Consider the following 24,710-nt stretch of genomic DNA (forward strand, 5'->3'; position numbering starts at 1 on the left):
CTGACCCCCCCCCCCCCCCCCGCACTCCCCCCCGCTCCTGCATTGGCTCTTCCTCCTCCTGACAGAACTCAGGAGCACCACTAGCAGCAGCAGGGAAAAGCTTGGCAAATATCAGTGCAGGAAAGAAAAATCCAGAAAACCCTTTGATCACTGAGAGAAGCACACATGGATCAGTAATATTGCAGCAAGTGGTAGGCTTTATCCAAAAGGAAAGTCAGCCACAACCAAAACACCCAGGTAATTTTCTGTCTCGTACTCGCCTACAAAGTGTATTGAAACCTTGCTCCTTCTCTCCAACAAACTGAACAAAAGATTAATCTTAAATAAACCTTCTCCCTCCACAGAAGTTTAAGGCCCCCCATTCCAGTTGGAAACATGTTGATCCAACGCCTACCTGCACCAAGAGGCACGTTGGCCCTAACCCCTGCGTTATGCAAATAAAAAGCAGCATTTTGGTCCTCCTCTGAATCTATCATCCTCTCACCATCCCACATCATCACTACCCACCAGCTGTTTGAATATTTTTATTTTCACCATGGAGCATTCTGGCTTTGTCCTCCTCCACTGAATTTTGTTGACCTTACACAGCTCACAAAATTGCCATGACTTCTACTCTGCCCAAATCTTCTTCCAATTCTCTCTTCTCCACCCATTCCAGCACCTTTCCCTCTTTTCCCACTCCCCTCTGTATTTTCCTTCTCTTCTTAATCCCTTTTCTCTGCATCTGCACTTTTACATCTGTCTCTTCTCCACACTTCCATTCTCTCTTGGACCAATTGGCAATAGAGCAGATCTCTTTCCTGACACCCCCCCCACCCCACCCAAAACCAGAAAACAAATGTTTCTCCCATGCAAAGAGGGAACTGTGCCTCAGCTCTGCTGAGGAGTGATGCTCTTCCCCGGCTTCAAGAATTACTTCTGGATTTTCCCCTTCTCCAATAGAGAAATCAGACATAAAACCACTTCTAATTCCGTCACTCCTACGTGGAAAACTGAACTTTACCCTTTCCAATTAGAAAGAAATTGTTGTCTGTTCTCCCCTCTCCACCCCTGTTCCCCACCAACCCAATAGGAAACCCAACTGCTTGATCAAGCTTAAATCCTCTCCTCTGCCAACCACTGCCCCCACAGAAGATGATCATTCTACATGACTCCCAGGGTAATAAAAATGCCCTGAACCAGTACAACCATACCTACCCACCACCCACACAATTATAAAGAAAATGGGCCCTGTCCCAAGCCTTGTGCACCCAGGGATTGTTACAATAATGGCCTCCTTCTGCACTGTAAGCATTCTATGAATATCTGAAACTTCTTTTCAAACTGGATGGAGTTTAAGATGTGGAGATGCCGGCGTTGGACTGGGGTAAACACAGTCAGAAGTTTAACAACACCAGGTTAAAGTCCAACAGGTTTATTTGGTAGCAAAAGCCACAAGCTTTCGGAGCCTTAAGCTCCTTCTTCAGGTGAGTGGGAGTTTAAGAGCCAGGGCACTTCCCAGAAGATTTGTGGCAAAATACAATCTTCGGTACTTTTGTATATATTCACTGACTCTTATAACAACATTGAACTAGACCAAGGTTTGTTCACTCTGCTTAGCTGGAGAATGGTTCAAAGCACAGGAGACTCACAAAAGGGAGATCAAAATGTTTCTCAGAGTGGTGATATAAAATTGTAGACTCCTTTCTTTACATTAATTTCCAGAAACAGGATGTTCCAGAGCAGCTCCTAGGGCAGTTCATATCAACATTGCTATCAAGTGTCATTCTGACAGCAGTAACCTGCTCATTGATTCTCAGTTTGTGTTCCGCCAGGGACATTCAGCTTCTGACTGCATTATGGCCTTGGTCCATTCATGGACAAAAGAACTCAACTCCAGAGGTGAGTAGTGAGTGACTGCCCTTAACATGACGGCAGCATTTGACCGCTTGTGGCATCAAGGATCGTTAGTAAAACTGAAGTCAATGGGAATCTGGGGAAAACTCTCCACTGGTTGGAGTCATACATAGCACAAAGGCAGGTAGTTGTGGTTGTTGGATGTCAATCATCTCGATCCTGGGACATTGTTGCAGGAGATTCTCAGAGTAGTGCCCGAGGCCCAATCAACTTTATCTGTTTCTTTGCAAGGTCAGAAATGGGGATGTTCCCTAATGATGTTCAGAACCATTTGTGACTCCTCAAGTACTAAGGTAGTCCATGCCCCAATGCAGCAAGACCTGGACAACATTCAAGCTTGGGCTGATAAATGGCAAGTAATATTCATGTCACACAGATGCTAGGCAATGACCATCTCCAAAAAGAGAGAATCTAAGCACCAATCCTTCACTGAATCCCCCACTATTAATATCCTGGGGGTTACTATTGACCAGAAATTGAAATGGTCTAGTCATAAAAACACTGATTACAAGAGCAGATAATAGGCTGGGAATTTTGCAGTGAGTAACTCACTTTTTGACTCCCCAAAGCCATCTGCAAGGCACAGGTCAGAAGTGTGATGGAATACTCTCCACTTGCCTGGATGAATGCAGCTCCAACAACTCTTAACCATCCAGGACAAAGCAGCCTCCTTGAATGGGACCCCATCCACAAACTTGAATATTTACTCCCTCCACCACTGCTGCATGGTGGCAGCAGTGTGTACTACATACTGTGCTGCAGCAACTCACTAAGGCTTCTTCAACTGTACCTTCCAAACCCGCAACCTCGACCACCTAGAAGTACAAGGACAGCTGCATGGAACACCACCATCTGAAAGTTCCCTCCAAGCGACATATCATCCTGACTTGGATATCACCGTTCCTTCATTGTCACTTGGTCAAAATCCTGGAACTCCCCTCCTAACAGCACAATGTGTTTGCCAATACCACATGGACTGTAGCGATTCAAGACGGGGACTCACCACCACCTTCTCAAGGGCATCTGGCCTAGCCAATGACGTTACGTCCCGTGAAAAATTTTAAGAAATGGGAGTAATTGGAGGATATAGAAATTACAGCCTGGGATACTAGTTTCGGACAATTTAGCTCACGCAGTTGAAGCTTCTTGCTCCTTTTGTTGAGCAAAGTTGTTGACACTTCAAAACTAAATGGATCAATATCTCCACTAAAATAGCAGAAAGTATAATTTTATATGAATGTTTTGAGCTTATTATGTGCGTACTCCATGGTGCAATCTGAGGGCCACAATCTACTGAAGTCAAATTTCAAATATGTACTCAGCTGTAAAGTACAGGACATTATATAATGTGTTGCATCACCAACTTTAGTAAACAATTTTGTATTCTTGACATGAGTGCTGGCAGATGACAATGTGGAACCAAGCATGCCAAATGCAGGCCCAAAGTAACTTCAGGACAAACACAAGAAAGGATTGCCAAAAAGTCCAGAAATGCTGTTAACAGTCATGAACAGTTGTAAACACGCACAACAGCAATTTCTAATGTCAAGTGGAACAACTTAATAAACTGTATTGAGAAAGGTTAATCAGTGACGTCTGACTCTGATGTCAGATTTGCTTTGCATGTTTGACCAGAATCTAAAGTAATTTTAGTAGACCGTGGCATTGTAAAAAATCTCCTATCTTGGACTGTTTGAAGATTTAACCTAGAAATAACAACAAAACTGCAACATAAAGAACATTTTAAAACAAATGAAAGATTCCAAGAGACAAAATTCACCTGGAAGACTCCACAAACCAGAAACTTCCAACGTTCTCAGTTTCTTTTCCAATTCAGCCACACGATTGCCCAGAATTCTGCAGAGATGGGAATAATTTCAAAGAGAGAGACTGTTAAACAAAACTGCCTTCAATATATTCAAAAAGCAGTTTAAACATTCACTTTGCCGCAACAAAGAAAATAAAACCAAACTATAAACTATAAACACACCAGTATTAATCAAAAAATATTAGTCCCTCATGTCATGTGTAGAGATAGAGATGAGAATTTTCATCCTGATATATACCATAAAACTAACTTTGAAAATCTATGACAGGCGCCATAATTTAAATGGGTTGGCTGATGGCAGTGACTATCATTTATAATATATTAAAAATTAAATGACTACGTGTACCTCCCTTTAATTCTTTCCATTGTGAATTTATATGCTTCCTATTATAATGCAAACTGCCTAAATAAACAGGTTATACCATAATTATACCCTGTTACCAATCTCCAGTGAAAGAGCTACAGTGACACTATTAGTAGAAGATATAATAGTGTAATAATAGCATTGGATATTTACATTTGGCAGTTTCCATTGTAAACATGGAGATACGAATTGAGGAAAGGGTGCCTGGCTTTCAAAGTGAGACTGAATTACAGGTGCTGGCTTTGGTCTAGGTTTTCACCAGCCTCTAGCTGCACTTCATCTGACGTTTACACTTGCAATTCCACACGAGATTGACTAATACATAAAAGTTACAGCATGAAAACAAACACAAGGCCCAACGAGTCCATTTTGGTTTTCATCCTTCATTTGAAGAGTATCCCTAAATCCTGTATCTCTTATTAATTTCTGGTACTAAATCACCGAATTATGTATACTAGGCACAATGTGCAGTGTCAGAGTGACTTGTTGCCTGCATCCAATATCAGTTTCAATAACTATACAAGTTACTTCAAATACATTCATTCCACTTTCAAAAAAGAACCTAGTCAGAATCCTATGATGATGGTACAGCCTTCTATAACACTTTGTACTAAGCAATTCTATCTCCAGTCAGTATTTTGAAATGATGTAAAAGTTTCACTATTTCAAAAATGATTCTGACATTTTAAGAACAGTGAGAAGTCTCACAACACCAGCTTAAAGTCCAACAGGAGTAATTTGGGATCACAAGTTTATGGACCGCTGTTCCTTCATCAGGTGAGTGATCATCACATCATGGCTACCATCGACAACGCAAACCACCGACTCGCCACATTATTTTAAGAACAATCTTTAAATAACTATAGAAGCACGCCACCATTCAATAAATGCTTCAAAAGAAAATGAATTCTGAAAAATTAGCTTAGTAATTTTCTTCTTAGCCCTGATGTGGTGCCTTGTGTAGAGAATATATGACCTTGAGACTGCACTTACATTAATATGAAGTTTAATAAGAAAATGGTGCTTGTTCTGGCAATTTTTTCTTGTTTCTGTGAAAGGTTCAGAACAAAAGGCACATAAAGAATAAGGTGCACTTATTAGTGCATCTGTGCATAATAGGTATAAGAGCTCTCTCCAGCTGGATTCATTACACACTGTGCTATCTGTGACTGCATGGTTACAGGCAGCAAGTACAGGAATTCGCCTCTTGAGGCTTGTATATAGGCTTAAAATGTTGTTGTAACCGAAATCTCAGCACAGCACAGCTTGCGTCACTGTCAGTATGGAATCTGCACGTTCTCCCAGTGTCTGGGTGGGTTTCCTCTGGGTGCTCTGGTTTCCTTCCACAGTCTGAAAGATGTGCTGATTAGGTACATTGGCCATGCTAAATTCTCCCTCAGTGTACCCGAACAGGCGCTGGAGTGTGGCGACTAGGGGATTTTCACAGTATCTTCATTGCAGTGTTAATGTAAGCCTACTTGACACCAATAAATAAACATAAACCTTTAAAAACCCACTGATTCCAGGTATCAATCTGGTAAACCTCTGAACTGATTCCAATGTATTGACATCCTTCCTTAAATAAGGAGACCAAAACTACAAGCAGTATTCGAGATATGGTCTCACCAGTACTCTATTTAACTGAAGTTTAACATCCTTACTTTTATGTTCAATTGCTCTCGCAATAAAGGATAGCATTCTGTTAGCCATCTTGATAACTTGCTGTACCTGTAAATTAACTTCTTGTGACTTAAGCACAGGAACACTTACATCTCTCTGCACTTCAGAATTCTGCAGCCATTCTCTGTTTAAGTAATATTCTGCTTTTTATTCCTCCTGCCAAAGTGAACAACATTTTCCCACATTATACTCCATCTTCCGGATTCTTGCCCACTCACTCAATCTATCTACAAAAAGGGACCTTGTCAGGATAAAACGGAATTGAAAATGACAGCAAAACGTGCAACAAAACAATGGGTGATCTTCAGAGGAAGTGTCTCAGGTACAGGCTAGCTACATTTCTACAAGGAACAAAGATAGAGGCTAAGGCTCCTTAGGAGATAGAGGGTGTGGTCAAACAGAAGAAAAGGTGAACAGTGCATGTCAGGTGAATTATTCAAGGAGATTTATGTCAAATACAATAGGTTGAGAGGGGAATTGAGGAGGAAATTAAGACTTGGAAAAAAGGGAATATGAGAATAGAATGGCAGTCAGCATCAAAGGGAACCCAAAAATCTTCTCCTGTTTGTAAATAATAAATGGGCTTGTAAGAGTTGGAGTTGGCCCTATGAGGGACAATGAGGGTGATAGAAGCTTAGAGGCGCAGGGCAAGGCTAGAGTACTTAATAAGCATTTTGCATCGGTATTTACTATACAAGAGGAATTTGACAAAATATCAGTGGAAGCGAAGATAATGGAGCTATTGGGTGGGGTGAAAATATAGAGAGAGAAGTTACTGGAAAAGCTGTCTATAATTTGGAGGGATTTTCCGCTCACGTTTTTAGGATTGCATTAGGGTTATGCCAGTGGGATTTTCTGTAGTGATTGTGCCAATGATGTAACAGGAATCCTGATGTTGAACATCGGAATTCCCATTTGACTACATTTAAATGTCACCATCAGACCTTTTGACTGATAATCCTTCACTGCTCCCTTCCCGTTAGTTTGGCTACTCATGTCGGCATGCCAACAGGTCTCTCAGGGCAAGCAGAATCTGCCAGAGTTCAGGCGGGAGGGACGATGTGTGGGTAGAGGGTCTTGCCCAGGCAGTGCTTCTTGGGAGATAGGTGTTGCTTGCAGTGGGAGCAGGGGGAGTGGGAAAGAGTGTTCCATGCATTGGGGTGAGTGACTTGGATATCAGAACACAGAGTGAAATATCAAAATTTGCTAATGATACCAAATTTCAAGGAGTGGCAAACAGTGAGGATGAAACTAATGAACTGCAGTAGGACACGGATGGGCAAGCAGAATAGACAGATAAGTGGCAGACAGAATTTAATACAGAGAATGTTGATGGTGCATTTTAGGAGGAGGAATAGAGAAAGGCAACATAGACTCAACGGCTCAGTTCTGAATAGCATGCAGGAATGAAGGTGGCAGAACATATTGGAGAGTGGCTAGCAAAGTATTTGGGACTTTGGGCTCCATAAATAGAGGCATGGAATTCTAAAGCAGGAAAGTAATGCTAACCTTTCTAAAGCTCTGGTTAGCCATGACTAGAGTTTTGCATCCAATTCTGGTCGCACTTTAGGAATAATGTGAGGGTCCTTGCGAGGGTGCAGTGGAGATTTACCAGAATGGTCCTAGGGATGGGGGACTTTAGCTACAACATTAGGTTGGAGAAGCTAAAACTGTTCTCCTTGGAGGAAAGGAGGTCGAGGTGATATTTGATAGACATGTTTGGGATTATGACAGATTTCAAAAGGTAGACAAGGAAAAACTGTTAGGAAAACAAAGATAATTTCAAGGGATTTAGATTTGTATTAGTAAAAGTTAGCAATAATGTATAGTTTTAAGTGTGTTTAATGTTTCTGTGCCTGGTACAGTAAAACATATAGTTAGATTCATGCTAGATAAAGGTGCTCATATATCTGGGGGTTGGTTTCAATTCCAACTGTGATTCTATTATGCTTAGAGAGAGTTACAGTATGAAGAATAAATAGTAGTAGCAGTGGTTGCTAAGCAACTGGAGGCCCTTGTAAGGTAGAAAATATTTCATATTTTATCTGAATTTGATTGCAGTTGAAGACAGGACACCAGAGAGTGAACGTCTCTCAACTCTGCTAGAAGAGAGACTGGACAGGATGGGAGATGCAAAGAGCCAAGCTTCTTAAAAAAGCAGTTACTTTAGAGATAACCAGGGAGTTGGGACAGATGCCGGAATTTTACCATCCCGCCCACCACGGGAATCAGAGTGGGCAAAGGGCGGACCATGGAAAAGTACGTTGACCTTGGGTGGGATTTTACGGTTTCAGGACAAAGGAGGCTGTAAAGTCCTGCCCAGAATATCTTAAGACACATGAATCTAGGAGAACTGAGACCAATGTAATGTTCAGAAGAATTCAAGGGAAAGTAAACAAAGGGTTCTGAGTTAAAGAGAATTTCAGTAACCAGATTAAAAGTGGAAAAGCAGACTTTAGATAAATCAAAAGTTTGATGCCATTTTACTAGCATCTGGGAATCGAGAGTTAAAGCAATTGTGAACAGTTTGTAGGGTAGTCAAGACAAAGGCATCCTAAAGAGGGTGGTATAAATCTTGGACTAGATTTCCTACTAAAAGTGGAGCAGAGGCTTTGTTTAAAAGTGTCATTTGGAAAACTTAGACTGGTTTTCAAAATGCAAACCGCTAAGGGAAAGCATTATTGTGAAAGATTTTAGAGTATGTTTTCCAGAGTGGAGCTTAAAAGCTCTCAAGTAACAATCAAAGGGAATTCAGAGGAGAAATCCACAGACACTAACTGGGATTCAGAGCGGAGTGTATGCATTTGACCACAGTCATCTCATGTGCGTAAAAAGGACTTTGTGTGTGAGATTATTATAGCTTAAAATGTACTTTGTAATCCATGTTAACCTTAAAATCTGTGTGTATTTGTTAAACTAAGGTGGGGGGAATAAAGGTGTATTGTATAATAATGCAACTTTTCATGTTTAATAGATTTTTTTTCTTGATGTTAAAACTAATTTGTGGTCCTGTGACTCTGCTCCTCCATGTTTTGTGAAAAAAAAGCAAAAGCTAGCCTTTTGAGCCAGGATTCTATTCTGGAATCTTCCCGTTCAGTTATAACATCAACAGGGATTGTAACAAAACTGTTCACATTAACTGATGGTACAAGGATTAGAGGTACACAGATTTCAGGTTTTGGGCAATAGATGTAGGGAGAACGTGAGGAAGTATTGCTAAAACGCTATGCTTTTTATGGAGTGAGTGGTGATGACCTAGAACTCACTGCCCAGAGAGTTGTGGATGCAAAGACTATCAATAATTCCAAAAGGAAATTCGATGGACACTTGAAGAAAACAAATTTACAGGGCTATGAGAATAGAGTAGGGCAATTGGACTGCTCTATGGAGAGCCAGCATAGATAGGCTCAATGGGCTGATCAACCTCCTTCCGTGCTGTAAATCATCCATAGCTCTAATTTACTGGGTACAGGCATGGAAGTGTTAACCCAGGTAAGATTTTAAACAAAGGTGGAGGATGGCAGCAGATTGCAGGGGGTCTTCTTGATATTGTGCTTTATTTTAAAGAAAAGTCAGGGTAATCTGCACTGCTGCTCTGTGCCCCATGTTGTTCTTTTGGTCTTCAAAGAAATACCAAATATCAAAGAAATGGACCTCTGTGTTTTTAGATCATATGGACTTCTGGAGAACATGCAGATTAAAGAGTTACCGAAGTGTTAACTTCACTTTTGAAGTGTAACTCCTTACCTCAGCAGTGCAGCAAGACCTTTTCTTTTACTTCAAGCAACTAAGAATCAAACTCACTCTTTCAAAAGGCATTTCCAATGCATTTATCTCAGAAAATTCTGTCTTACACAGCATCATATATGCAGTATTTTTGCAGTTCCTTGCTTAGAATTGCAAATAAATGTAATTATTGATTTCATAGAAACCAGAAGCAGGAATAGGCCATTCGGCCCTTCGAGCCTGCTCTGCCATTCATTTTGATCACGGCTGATCATCAAATTTAATATTCTGGTCCCGCATTCCTCCCTTTAGCCCTAAGAGCTATATTTTTGCATCAATAGATGTGATTTAATGTAATTTCCACATCCCAAGAGCTGGAGAATTTAATGGGATTCCTAGATAAACTCCAGTAGGCAAGTTACCAAAAATCAAGGTAGCTGCTGTACACGGACTACATTATTCCTGAAAGGGTTGAAAGCAAAAGATATAGATGCAGATTTCCGAATGTAAAGAATTACAAGATGGTAAATTAAAATACTGTTTCAAAAGCCTGGATTAGAAGCTGTCTCAAGAAATATCTGCACAGATAAAAAACACTGATGGCAAGTAATCTAGAAAGGTCCAGCTAGGATAGGGCTCTTAGCCTTCCCTTCATGATTTCCATTTTCAGGACATTTCTTCAGTTGGAAGATAAGTTATGCTTTTCGATGAAGTGCCTTTATTCAGTTAAAAAGAATCGACAGCTTTGCAACTGAGTAATCAGATCAGTGGCAACAAAGCACTAAATCTATCAAAACAATAACACCATAATACAATCTTCTTGATTCCAGGAGTAACAAAACAATAGGAATAATTTACTTATCTGCACCAACGGGATATCAGCACATTTAAAATCACAGCACGACTGGTCTTTGTTATCAAGCTGATGTCATACGTGCCTGTTAGTCTGTCGTTGGTGCTGAAGAACCATGTTCTTGTCGTGGATTGTCTCAAGTAAAGCAGTTGCCAATGATTTCAGATCTGAAATGGACTGTGGAGTGGCTGGCAGACTACAACCATGATCTTCAGACAATAGCTCCTGGACTGTAGCCAAAGTGCATAAAATAACATCAGTTATGTTAATTGCATGGGCAAGAAAAGCAGACACTTTGGGATTTAAACTCCGCTTACGAATTTTAGCAAAGTCAAATCAATGCAAAAAATTGAATTTTCGGTCTTTAACCTTTAATCATCTTTCTGCCTAAATTATTGTATTTCACCCTCATTGCGACCAATGATAGCTATAGAATTGTCAAGTAAATTCACTGATGCTACGCTTCCAATTGGCAGCTGTGCTCCAAAGGAGCATGGGTTAAAGATAAGACTACAAAAATCACTCATTTTCTGATCTGCCCTCTCTTTGAGTACAGCTCCCCACCAGAAGTATGAGACAATTAAAATGACCCTGTAATTTAGTTGCAACAGATTTATTATGCATTTCAGTGTTTTTGCTGTGCTCCAGGCTTAATCAAGGATAACCATCCTACCTCATCAAACATCACAAGTAGCTTTTGGTAACTGAGAGTAATTTCCCCTTAGCATTAATTATCATCCGACCAGTTTTAACTCATCAAAATGTTACATAAGTCAGTCACACAGTTTGAAATATTTTTTATTAAAAAATTAATTTTTCAAAAATGCCTTTAACAAGCTGCACGGTACATCAACTTTAATTTTCATCAAACGGTTCAGATTTTGTAATGCAACTTCACCAGCCAAGGTTGACTGAGAAAACACGCATTTTTAATAATTGGTCTCAGTTCTGATTGCTCCTAAGTTATGCTGAGGGGACCTGATTGCCTTTCAGCCATCTTTAAAACTACAAGAGTTTCACTTTGCCCCTTCCTGAAAGTAGTGATTCTTCCTTGGTAAGCTTGGTACCTCTGGTACCCCATGCAAGTGCTTACTGTCATTTGTAAACAGGAATAGTAATCACAAGCAGGCAGCACGGGAGGAAAGTGGAGGGAAGATGGGGCGATTTACTCTCCAATTCTGAGCTCACCAAATATCTATGCATAGAAATGAGAACGAGGAACACTAACTTCATATCTTCATCAGGTGAGATTGAGGAAAACGCTCACTGCCACTGGGGCACAACTGGCCATCTCAGCAAAGATCAAGAATCAAGCCTCAAACTTTCCTGATATGTTTGGCTCCATCATATCCTACAGTGCAATTATCCACCAAGACAATATATTGGTGAAATGTCACACAAATACACTTGTGACGGCAAAATGTAAATCGTTAGATAGAATGTACAATACTACTCAATAGGGGACCACAGAATCGTTGGGTAAAACTGTGTCCATTTTAATTTTAACCTGAAGCTTGAATTTCAAAATTTAAAATTGGATTTTCACATTTTAAATGCAGCTGCATGGATCAGTACCTTTCAGCGTTAATACAGGCTCCCATTAGTATCACATGCTCACATTGTGAATTGGTATCTTTAAACATGTTCTTACTTTCATATATGAGGTTATTTCATGATCCTTAATGGAGTACACAGACAAGTGAGGCAGTGGTGCAGTGGTATTGTCACTGGACTAGTGATTCAGAGACCCAGGGTGCTGCTCTGGGGATCTGGGTTCAAATCCCACCATGGCAGATTGTGAAATTTGAATTCAATAAAAATATGGAATTAAGGAAGAAAATCTGCTGTCCTTGCATGGCCCAAATGTGACTCCAGACCCATAACAATGTGGTTGACTCTTAAATGCCCTCTCAAATACACTCAGGTCAAGAGCGATTTAAGGATGGGCAACAAATGCTGGCCCAGCCAGTGATGCCCACATCCCCTGAATAAATGAAAAAAGGTAATATCCAATTTGTTTTTAATCTCGAAGCTAATTCGAGACATTGGTGCCACAAAGGTGAGAAACCAGGAAGTTATTGACCTGTTGGTCTGACGTCTAATGTGAGGAAATTATTTGATCTATACTTAGCGTAGCTAAGCACTTAAGAGAAATTTGAGCGAATTACAGAGAGCCAACATGGATGAGTAATATGTAGGTCATGTCTAATTGATTTTTTGTGGAAGTAATTAAAGTAGTAGATAGGGTAACATCTCTCCATCCAAAAGCAAAATACAGCAAATGCTTTTCATAGTGCAGCAGAAGTGAGAACAGAGGCATAAGGGCATGGAAAACTGCACTACAGAAAGTGGGACTGTTTCACAGTGCAGTTCTTAGGCGCTACAATTTTGAAACAAGGTCAGGAAGTGAGAAGTGGCAGGTCTGTAATTTGTTATGCCAGTGAGCTAAGTGTCAGCTTATAGAAGGATAGTTTGCAAATTTTGAATGCAGCCATGAGAAACATGGAGGGTTTCCACAGTCCACAAGAGCTGATCATCCTGGAAAGCATTTGAGTCTGATACTCACCTTTGTTGAAATAAGAAAATGCACACAACACAAATACACCATCATGCACACAGAACAAAAGTCCACAATTGCTCCCAAGAATTAATGAAGCACAATCACCATCAGCTACACAATTATCCTGAGCACAAACATTTGTGTCAATATCAAACATCTTCCTTTTTTACCTTGACTCCATCAAAGACTGGAATCCGACAGGTCTTGGTTCAAAACATTGCATTGTATTGAATTCTGAAAATGTTACTCAAACATAACTCGAGTGAACCTCAACGTGATGCCTTGCACTTGTGGCCATTCCTGAGGTGCTCCCTTTGTGGCTGGGTGTGTGCAGAGGCAGCCTGCTTACTTATGTCTGTTTGCAGATGAGATGCCCAAGGCAGTCATCCACAATTGGTTGTGCAATGCGTGCACCACCACAGGCTGCTCCACCAGCAACAATGCAGGGACAGCCTCCGACTGTTTAGATGGTTCCATAAGAGGCCAATATTTTGAATCCTGAAGCCAATGTCCTGTGAGGGCATGCTCCCTCAAAATAATCTTTGATTCCCTCAACCCATTGATGCATCTGAGGGACCCAACAGCTGGGGTATAGAAGGTACCAACTCATCTTTGTATCCTGCAGTAACACCACTAATCAGTCAATGCTGCAGAATTTCTCATATGTTCTTTGTTTGTCAGCATACTGCTCCTGCATACACTCAGTGATACTGCATACGGCTCTCCACGAGGTGGGCCACACTCTCAATGGAAGAGTTCTTGCCCTCAAAATCCTGAGGCCTGATGGTGCACATGATGAATGGCCTCCTCCCAACCTGTGCCCATGACTTCTCAATTCCTCAGGGGACTCCAATATGTGGGCCTGAATCTCCTGCTGCTAGTCCAGGAAATCCTCCATGTTTCTCATGACTGCACTCAGAATTTGAAAACTACCCTTCTATAAGCTCACACTTAGCTCATTGGCCTATCAAATTACAGAACTGCCACTTCCCACTTCCTGACCTTGTTTCAAAAATTGTAGCACCTTTAAACGGTTAATAACAACGTACAAGTGAAATTGTATTATAAGGACTCAAGATGCAGCTGCAAGACCATGTGGGAAATGAGCAGGGTGGGAGTTTTCTGACAAAGATACAAGATGCTGTTTTGTCCATTAGAACTCAGTGTTGAAGGTCGTAGCTATAGTGAAAACATGATAGTATAATCACTGTATACGTGTATGAATAATGATTGGGTAACTGTACTAACTCATGTTAATTTGTGATTGATAAATATAAACAAACTATTAACTGTATAACAGCATAATAATAATGTGTTGTAGTTGATCAAGAAGGTTATACTCCATTGTATATTGGTATAGCTTCCTGCAGCTGCTTCAATAAAACCGGTACAAAGAAACTGGCGTCTCGTTTGGTCTCTGCCTAATTGGGGGGACATGCCTAAAAACTACATTGTGAAACAGTCACACTTCTCTGCGGTGCAATAAAGAACAAAGAACAATACAGCACAGGAACAGGCCCTTCGGCCCTCCAAGCCCACGCCGCTCCCTGGTCCAAACTAGACCATTCTTTTGTATCCCTCCATTCCCACTCCGTTCATGTGGCTATCTAGATAAGTCTTAAACGTTCCCAGTGTGTCCGCCTCCACCACCTTGCCCGGCAGCGCATTCCAGGCCCCCACCACCCTCTGTGTAAAATACGTCCTTCTGATATCCGTGTTAAACCTCCCCCCCCTCACCTTGAACCTATAACCCCTCGTGAACGTCACCACCAACCTTGGAAAAAGCTTCCCACCGTTCACCCTATCTATGCCTTTCATAATTTTATACACCTCTATTAGGTCACTCCTCATCCTCCGTCTTTCCAGTGAGAACAATCCCAGTTTACCCAATCTCTCCTCATAACTAAGCCCTTCCATACCAGGCAACATCCTGGTAAACCTCCTCTGCACTCTCTCTAAAGCCTCCACGTCCTTCTGGTAGTGTGGCAACCAGGACTGGGCGCAGTATTCCAAATGCGGCCGAACCAACGTTCTATACATCTGCAACATCAGACCCCAACTTTTATACTCTGTGCCCTGTCCTATAAAGGCAAGCATGCCATATGCCTTCTTCACTACCTTCTCCACCTGAGACGTCACCTTCAAGGATCTGTGGACTTGCACACCCAGGTCCCTCTGCGTATCTACACCCTTTATGGTTCTGCCATTTATCGTATAGCTCCCCCCTACGTTAGTTCTACCAAAATGCATCACTTCGCATTTATCTGGATTGAACTCCATCTGCCATTTCTTTGCCCAAATTTCCAGCCTATCTATATCCTTCTGTAGCCTCTGACAATGTTCCTCACTATCTGCAGGTCCAGCCATTTTCGTGTCATCCGCAAACTTACTGATCACCCCAGTTACACCTTCTTCCAGATTGTTTATATAAATCACAAACAGCAGAGGTCCCAATACAGAGCCCTGCGGAACACCACTAGTCACAGGCATCCAGCCGGAAAAAGACCCTTCCATTACCACCCTCTGTCTTCTGTGACCAAGCCAGTTCTCCACCCATCTAGCCACCTCCCCCTTTATCCCACGAGATCCAACCTTTTGCACCTACCTACTATGAGGGACTTTAGCAATCTTCCAGACTCCTATGCCTCCGTTCCCACTTCCGCTGTCCTATGAAAAGTCTGCTCCACAAGTCATTTCCTTCCAATTTGAGTTCATATGACCTGAAACATCAACTCTGATTCTCTCTCCAAAGATGCTGCAAGGCAGCATTATTTCCAGCATTTTCTGTTTTGATTTCAGTTTTCCAGCATTTGCTGTATTTTGCTTTTGGCTGCATAGATATCCGCGTGACTCCAGAGGCTATGCATCTCTGCCGCACATTCTCCTCCAAGCCCACATTTCAAAGCTATTTTATCAAATTGGTATCTGCTTTCCAGAAGATCCAAGTCTCACATCCATACAAAACAACATTCCAACAAATCACTCTTAACTAAACTCTTAACAAATCACTTCTTAAGTTGTTTATTCAGCTTTCTGGTTAAGAACTGTCTTACCATATATTTACTTTCCCTTGATCTAATTTCTTTGTTGCACCACTTCCTAAATGCATGAATTCTCACATCTGTTCTTGTTCTCCTTCCATGAATATACGAATATTTCTTTGTGATTTTGAAATATGTATCACTTTGGTTTTGCCAATATTCACTTTCATTCCAAAGTTCAATCCCTGCTGTTACTAAGTTATCTACAAGTTCTTGTAGCAAGCACCAAGGAAGGATTACAAGTGCTTTGTCATCTGCAAATCTAACTGATGTTATCATTCACCCTTTCAATCTTAACAGCAGATACTGTGTCTTCAAACACATCTTTAATGTTTGCTTCTGCATAGACATTGAAGAAGACTGGTGATAAGCAATAGCCTTTTTGAACTCCTTTTCCAATTTTCCAATTGCATATGGTTCTGACTCCCAGTAGGTTACTCTTACTGTTGCTGTTTGCCCGATGTACAGATTTGTTATGAGTCATCCATCTCTCCAATGTCTTTCAGCACAGTCAAGAGCTTAATTCAGTCAAATCTCCAAAAACAAGCATATAAATCCTGTCCAAAATCTAAACTATGTTCATTCATTAATCCTATAATGTCAATTGCTTCTCTCGTCCCTCTTCCTCCCTACAATCCAAACTGGTCATCTCTGCCTTTCCACCCACTCTCTTTGGTACAAGTCTCACCACAATCTTTGGTGCACAGACAATCAGACTAATTATATGAAAGGCAGGATATTGGCTTCTTTCTTATGATGATTTTTATTTTGTCAGGGGTTTTTTATTAAAAAAACCTTCCTTATTTCATTTTGCTGTTGTTTTTTGCTGAGTACCACTAATCCCCTTTGCTTTTCCATAGAGAAGATTTAATCTTCCCAGCTGATCCAATCTTCCAGTATATAACACTACTATTTTAAGCATTGTGTTTGTGTCTTTTCTGTTTCTCTTCTACATCATTGTTCAAGTGTGTGTATTTCAACTTGCCTTCTTCAAGGTTATATTCTTCAATTTTTTCAGTTTTTCCATCTTTTGCAACACTCACTGTTTCTTGATCCTTTTGCCTCATAAAAATCCTATTCTATTTTCCTTTCCTCCTTGACAGATTCTTTAATTTGTTTGCATTGCTCATTGGTGTTGGTGGTATCCTTACTTTTTACCAGCTAGTGTTTAATTTACTTAGAATCCCTACAGTGCTGAAGAAGCCATTCAGTTCATTGAGCCCTACCAACAACAATTCCACGCAGGCGCTATCCCCGTAACCCCATGTATTTACCCTGCTAATTCCCCTGACACCAAGAGGCAATTTTAGCATGGCCAATCAACCTAACCCACACATCTTTGAACTGTGGGAGGAAACCGGAGCACCCGGAGGAAACCCATGCAGGCATGGGGAGAACATGCAAACTCCACACAGACAGTCACCCAAGGCTGGAATCGAACCCGTTTGGCACTGTGGCACAACAGTGCTAACCACTGTACCTCCGTACCGCCTAAGAATTTTTCGACTGAAGGAATTCTAGTAGACTGGGAACTCCCTACTCAAAGGTCTCCTTTATGCCAAAGCAGTAGCTCTAATAGCCTGCTTCATTCTGTGGAAGTCACTGCAGTCAGAGATGATTTAGCATTACCAGGTTCTTAAGTCTTTCAACAGTGTAAAGGCAGATGTGTGAAGTCTGCTACTGGTATCACTGTTGTCCCGTGCGACCTATCATAATAGTCAAGTTGTCGATGACTAAACTGATACCACAGTGGAAGGCAATGGTGAACTACCACAGAAAATAGCCAAGAAAATGTTGCATGATAGCACAAATGAACACCAATGGCCTAGACATGAGCCCCTAGCAAATAACATGTGGGGGGCAATTTTCCCAGGCTGACCCGCTAATGTTTTGACGGGTCAGGTCAGGAGATTCGCACGTGGCCAATTCATGGGATTCACGCATGTGTTCCCGACGCATGTGCATCTCTGAGCACCAGATATCCGGCACGGTCGGGACCACACAGGAAACCAGCGGGAACAGCAGGTAAGTAATTTTAATCTTATTTAAATGTGATTATAAAGCCCGGGACTGAACTCTCCGGGCCCGATAGCATCTCCCACCCCGCCAGTACAGATTCACTTTAGTGGATTTAGACTAGCTCCCCACGTTCGAGGAACAGCTGGAGACCCCGATGGAGTGAAGGGTGGGGGGCAATCAGCACCCCTCGGGGGGTCGGGCAGCAGTGGGGTGGTGCCCCCTTGGCATGGGCACCCTGGCACTGCCTAAGGGGCAAAGTGTCCATGCCCAGGGGGCACCTTGGCACTGCACAATGGGCATGGAGCAGTGGCAAGGGGACTGGGCCTAGAGGGCGATCGGTCGGGATGGCTGCCACTCTGCAGATAGAATTGGTCGGAACTGGAGGGAAGCCAGCAATTAGGGCAGGCTTGGGGGGGAAGGGGAGTGGTCTGCCGGGGTTTTGGGGTTGAGGGGGCTGGAGATCAGAGCACTCCGGGACAGGAAGAGGGTTGGGAATGGTCATGGGGGCCACGATTGGGCCATGGGAGGGGGGCAATCCTGCGGGGGTCCCGGACTGGCCAGCAATCGAGCGGGCCAGCAAACGGGAGGTTGACAGTTTGGGGTCACTGCGCATGTGCATAGGCCCAGAACTGTCAGACTCTGGCGTGAATAGGCCCTGCCCCCCGAGCTTTTAATGATATTCACGATTGTGACCTCTGCAGTTCGCAGAGTGTGGGAGATTCAAGTCTGATTTCCCACTGAAAAAACAATTGTGATATACACCAGTTTTCCTGCAAATTCAGCACTTGGAACTTTTTTTGGGAGAATTGCCCCCTCGATGTTGGGCTTGGCATGGGAGGAAATGAAGCCTCTGAGTTAGTCATCCTTATATATACAAGCTTGGTAATTTCAAAAGAACAGGAGCGTGGAATGTACAAACAATGAACAGGAAGGGAAAGCTAGAGAACCTAAAGCAAGAAATGGAAAAGTAGAAATTAAATATCCTCGGGTTATGTGACCTACAGTGGACAGGAGAAGGTGACATCATGAGTGATGAACTGAGAATGATACACTCTGGAAGAGAAGAGAGGAATGAAGATAGCATTAGTGCTAGGCAAAGAAGCTGCTAACTGTGTGAGTGAAGTGAAATGTGATTTAGATGGACTGATGTTGGTGAAACTAAAGGAACAACCGGTGGATATCACCACCATTCAGGTATATATACCCAGTATCAAATATTCAGATGATGAAATGTACAATAGAATTTTAAAAACAATCAAATAGGAGAATGGAAAGCACTAAGTGACTGTTATTGGAGACTGGAATAGTTTTGTTGGAGGAGGAAGAGGCAAAAAGGAAATAGACCATATGGTCTTGGAAAAATTGGTAGATTTTTGAAAAAAACAGCAGTCATGAAAACAAATACGTGGTTTAGGCATCACAAAATAAGACAGTATACATTGAAAATGTTTGGCAGTCCAGAAAAATTTCAACTGGATTTTATAATGGTGAGACGAAGATATGGTTATCATGGTTAGAACTCAAAAACTCAACCAGAGGCCAATGCAAAATCAGGTCATAACTTTGTAAAAATGGCAACCATATTCCAACTGAAAATGGTCCAAGGTGGAATTTGTTTATTTCTGTCCGCTTTCTCCTCCATTCTTCCTTTTCAAATAATAACCCAACTCCCTTTCGAATGCCTCGATTGAATTTGACTGCATGACACTTAGGCAACGCATTCCACATCCTAACCATTTGCCGGGTGAAAAGGTTTTTCTTCATGGCGCCAATTTTTCTGCCAATTACCTTAAATCTGTGTGCTCTTGTTCTCGAATGGGAACAGTTTTTCCTGATCTACTCTGTCCAGACCCCTCATGATTTTGAATATCTCTATCAAATTTCTTCTCATCCTCTCTTCTCCAAGGATAAAGACCCAACTTCTCCAATCTATCCTCATAACTGAAGTTCCTCATACCAGGAACCATTCTTATGCATCTTTTCTACATTCTCTCTAATGCCTTCATTAAAGTTGGGCACCCAGAACTGAATGTGCAATATTCCAATTGAGGTCGAGCCAGTGTTCAGTACAAGTTTAACGTAACTTTCTTACCTTTGACTCAATGCCTCTTCTAGCAAAGCCCTGGATGCCTTATGTTTTATTAACTGTTCTCTCAACCGGGGCAGCACAGTGGCACAGTGGTTAGATAGGGACCCAGGTTCAATTCCCGGCTTGGGTCACTGTCTGTGCAGAGTCTGCCCTTCCCCTCCGTGTCTGCATGGGTTTTCTCCGGGTGCTCCGGTTTCCTCCCACAGTCCAAACAATGTGCTGGTTAGGTGTATTGGCCATGCTAAACTCTCCCTCAGTGTACCCAAACAGGTGCCGGAGTGTGGCAACCAGGGGATTTTCACAATAACTTAATTGCAGTGTTAATGTACACCTACTTGTGACACTAATAAATAACTTTAAGCAACCTGTCCTGCCACATTCAATAATTTATGCACATTTACACCCAGGTCCCTCTGCTCCTGTACCTCCTTTAGAATTGTCTCATATTGTCTCTCCATATTCTTCCCACCAAAATGAAGCACTTCACTCATCTCTACATTAATTTCATCTGCCATCTCTCCACCCATTCCACCAACTTGTCTACATCTTTTTGAAGTTCTGCACTATCCTCCTCAAAGTTCACAATGCTTCCAAATTTTGTAAGATTTGCAAATTTTGAAATTAAGCCCTGTACAGCAAGCTCCAGGTCATTAATATATTTATTAATGATTTGGATAACACAAAAAGCAATATATCTAAGTTTGCTGATTACACAAAGATTGGTGGTACAGTATGTGGTGCAGAAACTTGATATTGATAGATTAAGTGAATGGACAAGATGTTTAATTGGTCTCTGATGTAACAGGGGAAGAAAGAACCAAAAATAGTCAACTATTACAAAGCCACATTGCAGTTCCATTACTGGGGCAGAAATCTGTGAAATGCATGGCTTTTTCCCTCGAATTAACTTTCCTCTCCTTGAGGTTGTGACTCATGATAACATGCAGCTACACAGATACCAAAGACCCTCCAGGAATGGCCATTCTTTATCAGTGTTTTCACATGGCAAGAAGTGGAAAGATATTCAATTGTGTGGCACCATAATCATCACTGACCTATTCCTCAAATAGATGTAAACCAACAACTACTTGCTAGTTCAAAATCACAATACACTAAAAAAATGAAATTAAGCAACATCAAGAAAACAACATAGGAGGCATTTCATGAATTAAGATAATTTGAATGAAATAACATTAAATGAAGAGAAGTTGACTGTATACACTTCAAGCAGGGATCAGTTTGTGATCAGGAGAATCTTACATGTTTCAATGCTTAATCATGAAAGATTGGGGAATTAGGTCTGATTTATAAGCTATTATCTCTCATTTAGAAAATTACAATATGAATTTAATAACATTAAATGTAGGCAGGGACATATTATTTCGAAGAGTACTAAATGATCATTCCATCATTGTCCATATCCTGGAGTATTTCTTTAAGCTCAATCTTATTTTAGTTCTCTGCACTCACATTATGCATGGCCCACAGATCAATCAATACAACCTTCGCTGGTATCTCTTAAATACAACTTATTACTATTAACTGCCTGCATGAAACAGCAAGAAATCTAATTTAAATGCAATTACTATCACTGTAATATAATTCCCTCAAACCACGAAGGACAGAAACTCACGTTATTAGTGAGATGAGACTATGCCACTCAACAATCTCCAAGCCAATTAAAACTCCAAACCACCTGCCCCCAATTACTGAACAACACAAACTCTTGACAAAGTTTGATGGATCGACTTGGATTATGAAGCACACTATTTCGGATCCAGGACCGTAATACTGCAGATTCAGTGTCACAACATCTACAGCTCACAAAATCCTGTAGAGGTGGTCAAGGGGGAGACAGGGATTGGAGACAGGGATTGGAGACAGGGTGGGGGGAGGCGGGAGGTGGTGATGGGAGGTGGATTTGAATTTCTCGTTGAATTATTGGGATAGATGTCTATACTATCTGCCTTTATTCTTATTGTTCTTCCCAGTGATGTTAATGGGAGCTGATGCATGTAGCCTTATTGTTAGAGCCAATGTCTAATGATGGTTCGAAAACATAGAGCTGTCATGACCATTTAAATCAATTTAACATTTGTGGTCAGCAAGAATGACAAAGAAAACAGCAAGACTATTGAGGATTGTCAGTGTAATGCGGAATGTCCCAATCAAGGAAAAATACATGAAGATATTTTGAAAGAACTAGACCTTTCCAAATGCAAAGGAGTGCCAGGGTTTCCCACATATTTTGTTTATCTATAAAGTGTTTTGTGGAGTCAAGGGCCACGACCCTGTCAGGCCTATGTCTGATCCACACATCCAAGAACTGTTGGGGAACCCCCGTCAGTTCTGTAGGGGGAGACCCAATAGAATCAGATGCTCTTCAGGCACTTAAATGGCTACCGTGAGATCTTCCCTGCAGTGATTGACATCCCCAGCAGTGATTGACATCCCCAGCAGTGAAGTCCAGCTTGTCGAAGGCTGCTGGTCAATAAAAGTAGAGTAAGAAGTCTCACAACACCAGGTTAAAGTCCAACAGGTTTATTTGGTAGCAAATACCATAAGCTTTCGGAGCACTGCTCCTTCGTCAGATGGAGTGGATATCTGCTCTCAAACAGTGCGCAGACACAGAAATCAAGTTACAGAATACTAATTAGAAATTCTAATTAGTATTCTGTAACTTGATTTCTGTGTCTGTGCACTGTTTGAGAGCAGATATCCACTCCATCTGACGAAGGAGCAGTGCTCCGAAAGCTTATGGTATTTGCTACCAAATAAACCTGTTGGACTTTAACCTGGTGTTGTGAGACTTCTTACTGTGCTTACCGCAGTCCAACGCCGGGATCTCCACATCATGGTCAATAAAAGGCCAGCAGCTCCTCATGCTGCAAGCACCAGCAGAAGCAGGGGCAACTGAGAGCAGCACACCCACCACAGGTCCCGGACCATGGTGGGAATGGGGGTCATTGAGGTCAGGATCATGAGAGGCGGAGGGCAGAGGCAATGGCAGGGGTATGACTTTCATCAACCTCTCCAACCCCCTTCCTGATGCCAGGCCTGAATGCCTGACTACAAGGACCTCAACCCCTCCCATCCTGCTCCTCGCTAAACCCCCAGGATCATGGGGCCACATGGTTTTCCCTTACCCTTGGAAGGCTGCCCAACAGGATTTGCTGGGCAGCCTTCCAAGGGTACAGGAAAACCATGTGGCCCCATGAGCCAAAACTAAATGGTGGTGGGCTCCCAGAAATCCTGAGGGGGGAGGGAGAGGAGCCAGAGGTAGCGGTACATATTGGTACCGCTGATGTGAGAAGGAAGGGGGAAGGGGTCATGAAAAGAGAGTATAGGGAATTAGGGAGACAGCTAAGAAGGAGGAAAGCAAAGGTAGTAATCTCAGGATTACTGCCTGTGCCATGGTAGGGTGAGGGCAGGAACGGAGTGAGGTAGAGGATGAATGTGTGGTTGAGGGACTGGTGCAGGGGGCAGGGATTCAGGTTCCTGGACCATTGGGACCTCTTTAGGGGCAGGTGTGACCTGTACACAAAAAACGGGTGGCACTTGAATCCCAGGGGGACCAATATCCTGGCAGGAAGGTTGTCTAAGGCTACTGGGGAGAGTTTAAACTAGATAGGTTGGGGGGAGGGGATCGAGACGAGGTGACTGGGAGCGAGGAAGTTAGCTCGCAAACAGAGAACGGTTATAGACGGTGCAAGAGGGAGGATGGACGGGGGATAGAGAAGGGGAGAGCTCAGACCAAAGGGTTGAGATGTGTTTACTTTAATGCCAGGAGTATAGTGAATAAAGGGGATGAGCTTAGAGCGTGGATCGATGCCTGGAAGTGTGATGTGGTGGCCATTACGGAGACTTGGATGTCTCAGGGACAGGACTGGATACTACAGGTGCCAGGATTCAGATGTTTCAGGAAGGACAGGGAGGGAGGCAAGAGAGGGGGTGGAGTGGCACTGCTGATCAGGAATAGTGTCACAGCTGTAGAGAAGGTGTATGCTGTGGAGGGATTGTCTACAGAGTCTCTGTGGGTGGAAGTTCGGAGTGGGAAGGGGTCGATCACTTTGCTGGGAGTTTTCCATAGGCCGCCCAATAGTAACAGGGAGGTGGAGGAGCAGATAGGGAAACAGATCCTGGAGAGTTGCAATAATAGCAGAGTTGTTGTGATGGGAGACTTTAATTTCCCAAACATAGATTGGAATATCCCTAGGGTAAGAGGATTGGATGGGGAGGAGTTTGTTAGGTGTGTTCAGGAGGGTTTCCTGACACAGCATGTGGACAAGCCTATAAGAGGAGAGGCTGTACTTGATCTGATACTGACCAATGAACCTGGACAGGTGTCTGATCTCTCAGTGGGAGAGCATCTTGGGGATAGCGATCATAACTCTATCTCCTTTATGCTTGCATTGGAAAAAGAGAGGATCAGGCAAGCTAGGAAAGCGTTTATATGGAGTAAGGGAAAATATGAAGACATAAGGCAGCAAATTAGAGAAGTAAATTGGAAGGAGGTATTCTCGGGGAAATCTACTGAAGAGAGGTGGCAGCTTTTCAAGGAATGTCTGTCTAGGGTTCTACAGGACAATGTTCCGAGCAGACAGGGAGGAGTTGGTAGGTTAAAGGAACCGTGACTACGGGACCTAGTCGAGAA

General features: G+C 42.3%; 1 protein-coding gene across 3 annotated transcripts in view; it reads right to left on the minus strand.

Moving 5' to 3' along the window:
* Nucleotides 1-24,710, minus strand: part of ccdc149a (coiled-coil domain containing 149a) — a 124,419-nt gene that overhangs the window by 25,112 nt on the left and 74,597 nt on the right. For all 3 annotated transcript variants that reach the window (XM_078215509.1, XM_078215502.1, XM_078215496.1), the window contains exons 9-10: nucleotides 10,433-10,577; nucleotides 3,677-3,753 (exon numbers count right to left, since the gene is read on the minus strand). In XM_078215509.1, coding sequence (XP_078071635.1) covers nucleotides 3,677-3,753; nucleotides 10,433-10,577 — 222 coding nt within the window. The remainder of the gene's footprint in view (nucleotides 1-3,676; nucleotides 3,754-10,432; nucleotides 10,578-24,710) is intronic.

This window comes from Mustelus asterias, chromosome 1 (assembly GCF_964213995.1).
Source record: "Mustelus asterias chromosome 1, sMusAst1.hap1.1, whole genome shotgun sequence".
NCBI classification, from domain to species: Eukaryota; Metazoa; Chordata; class Chondrichthyes; order Carcharhiniformes; family Triakidae; genus Mustelus; species Mustelus asterias.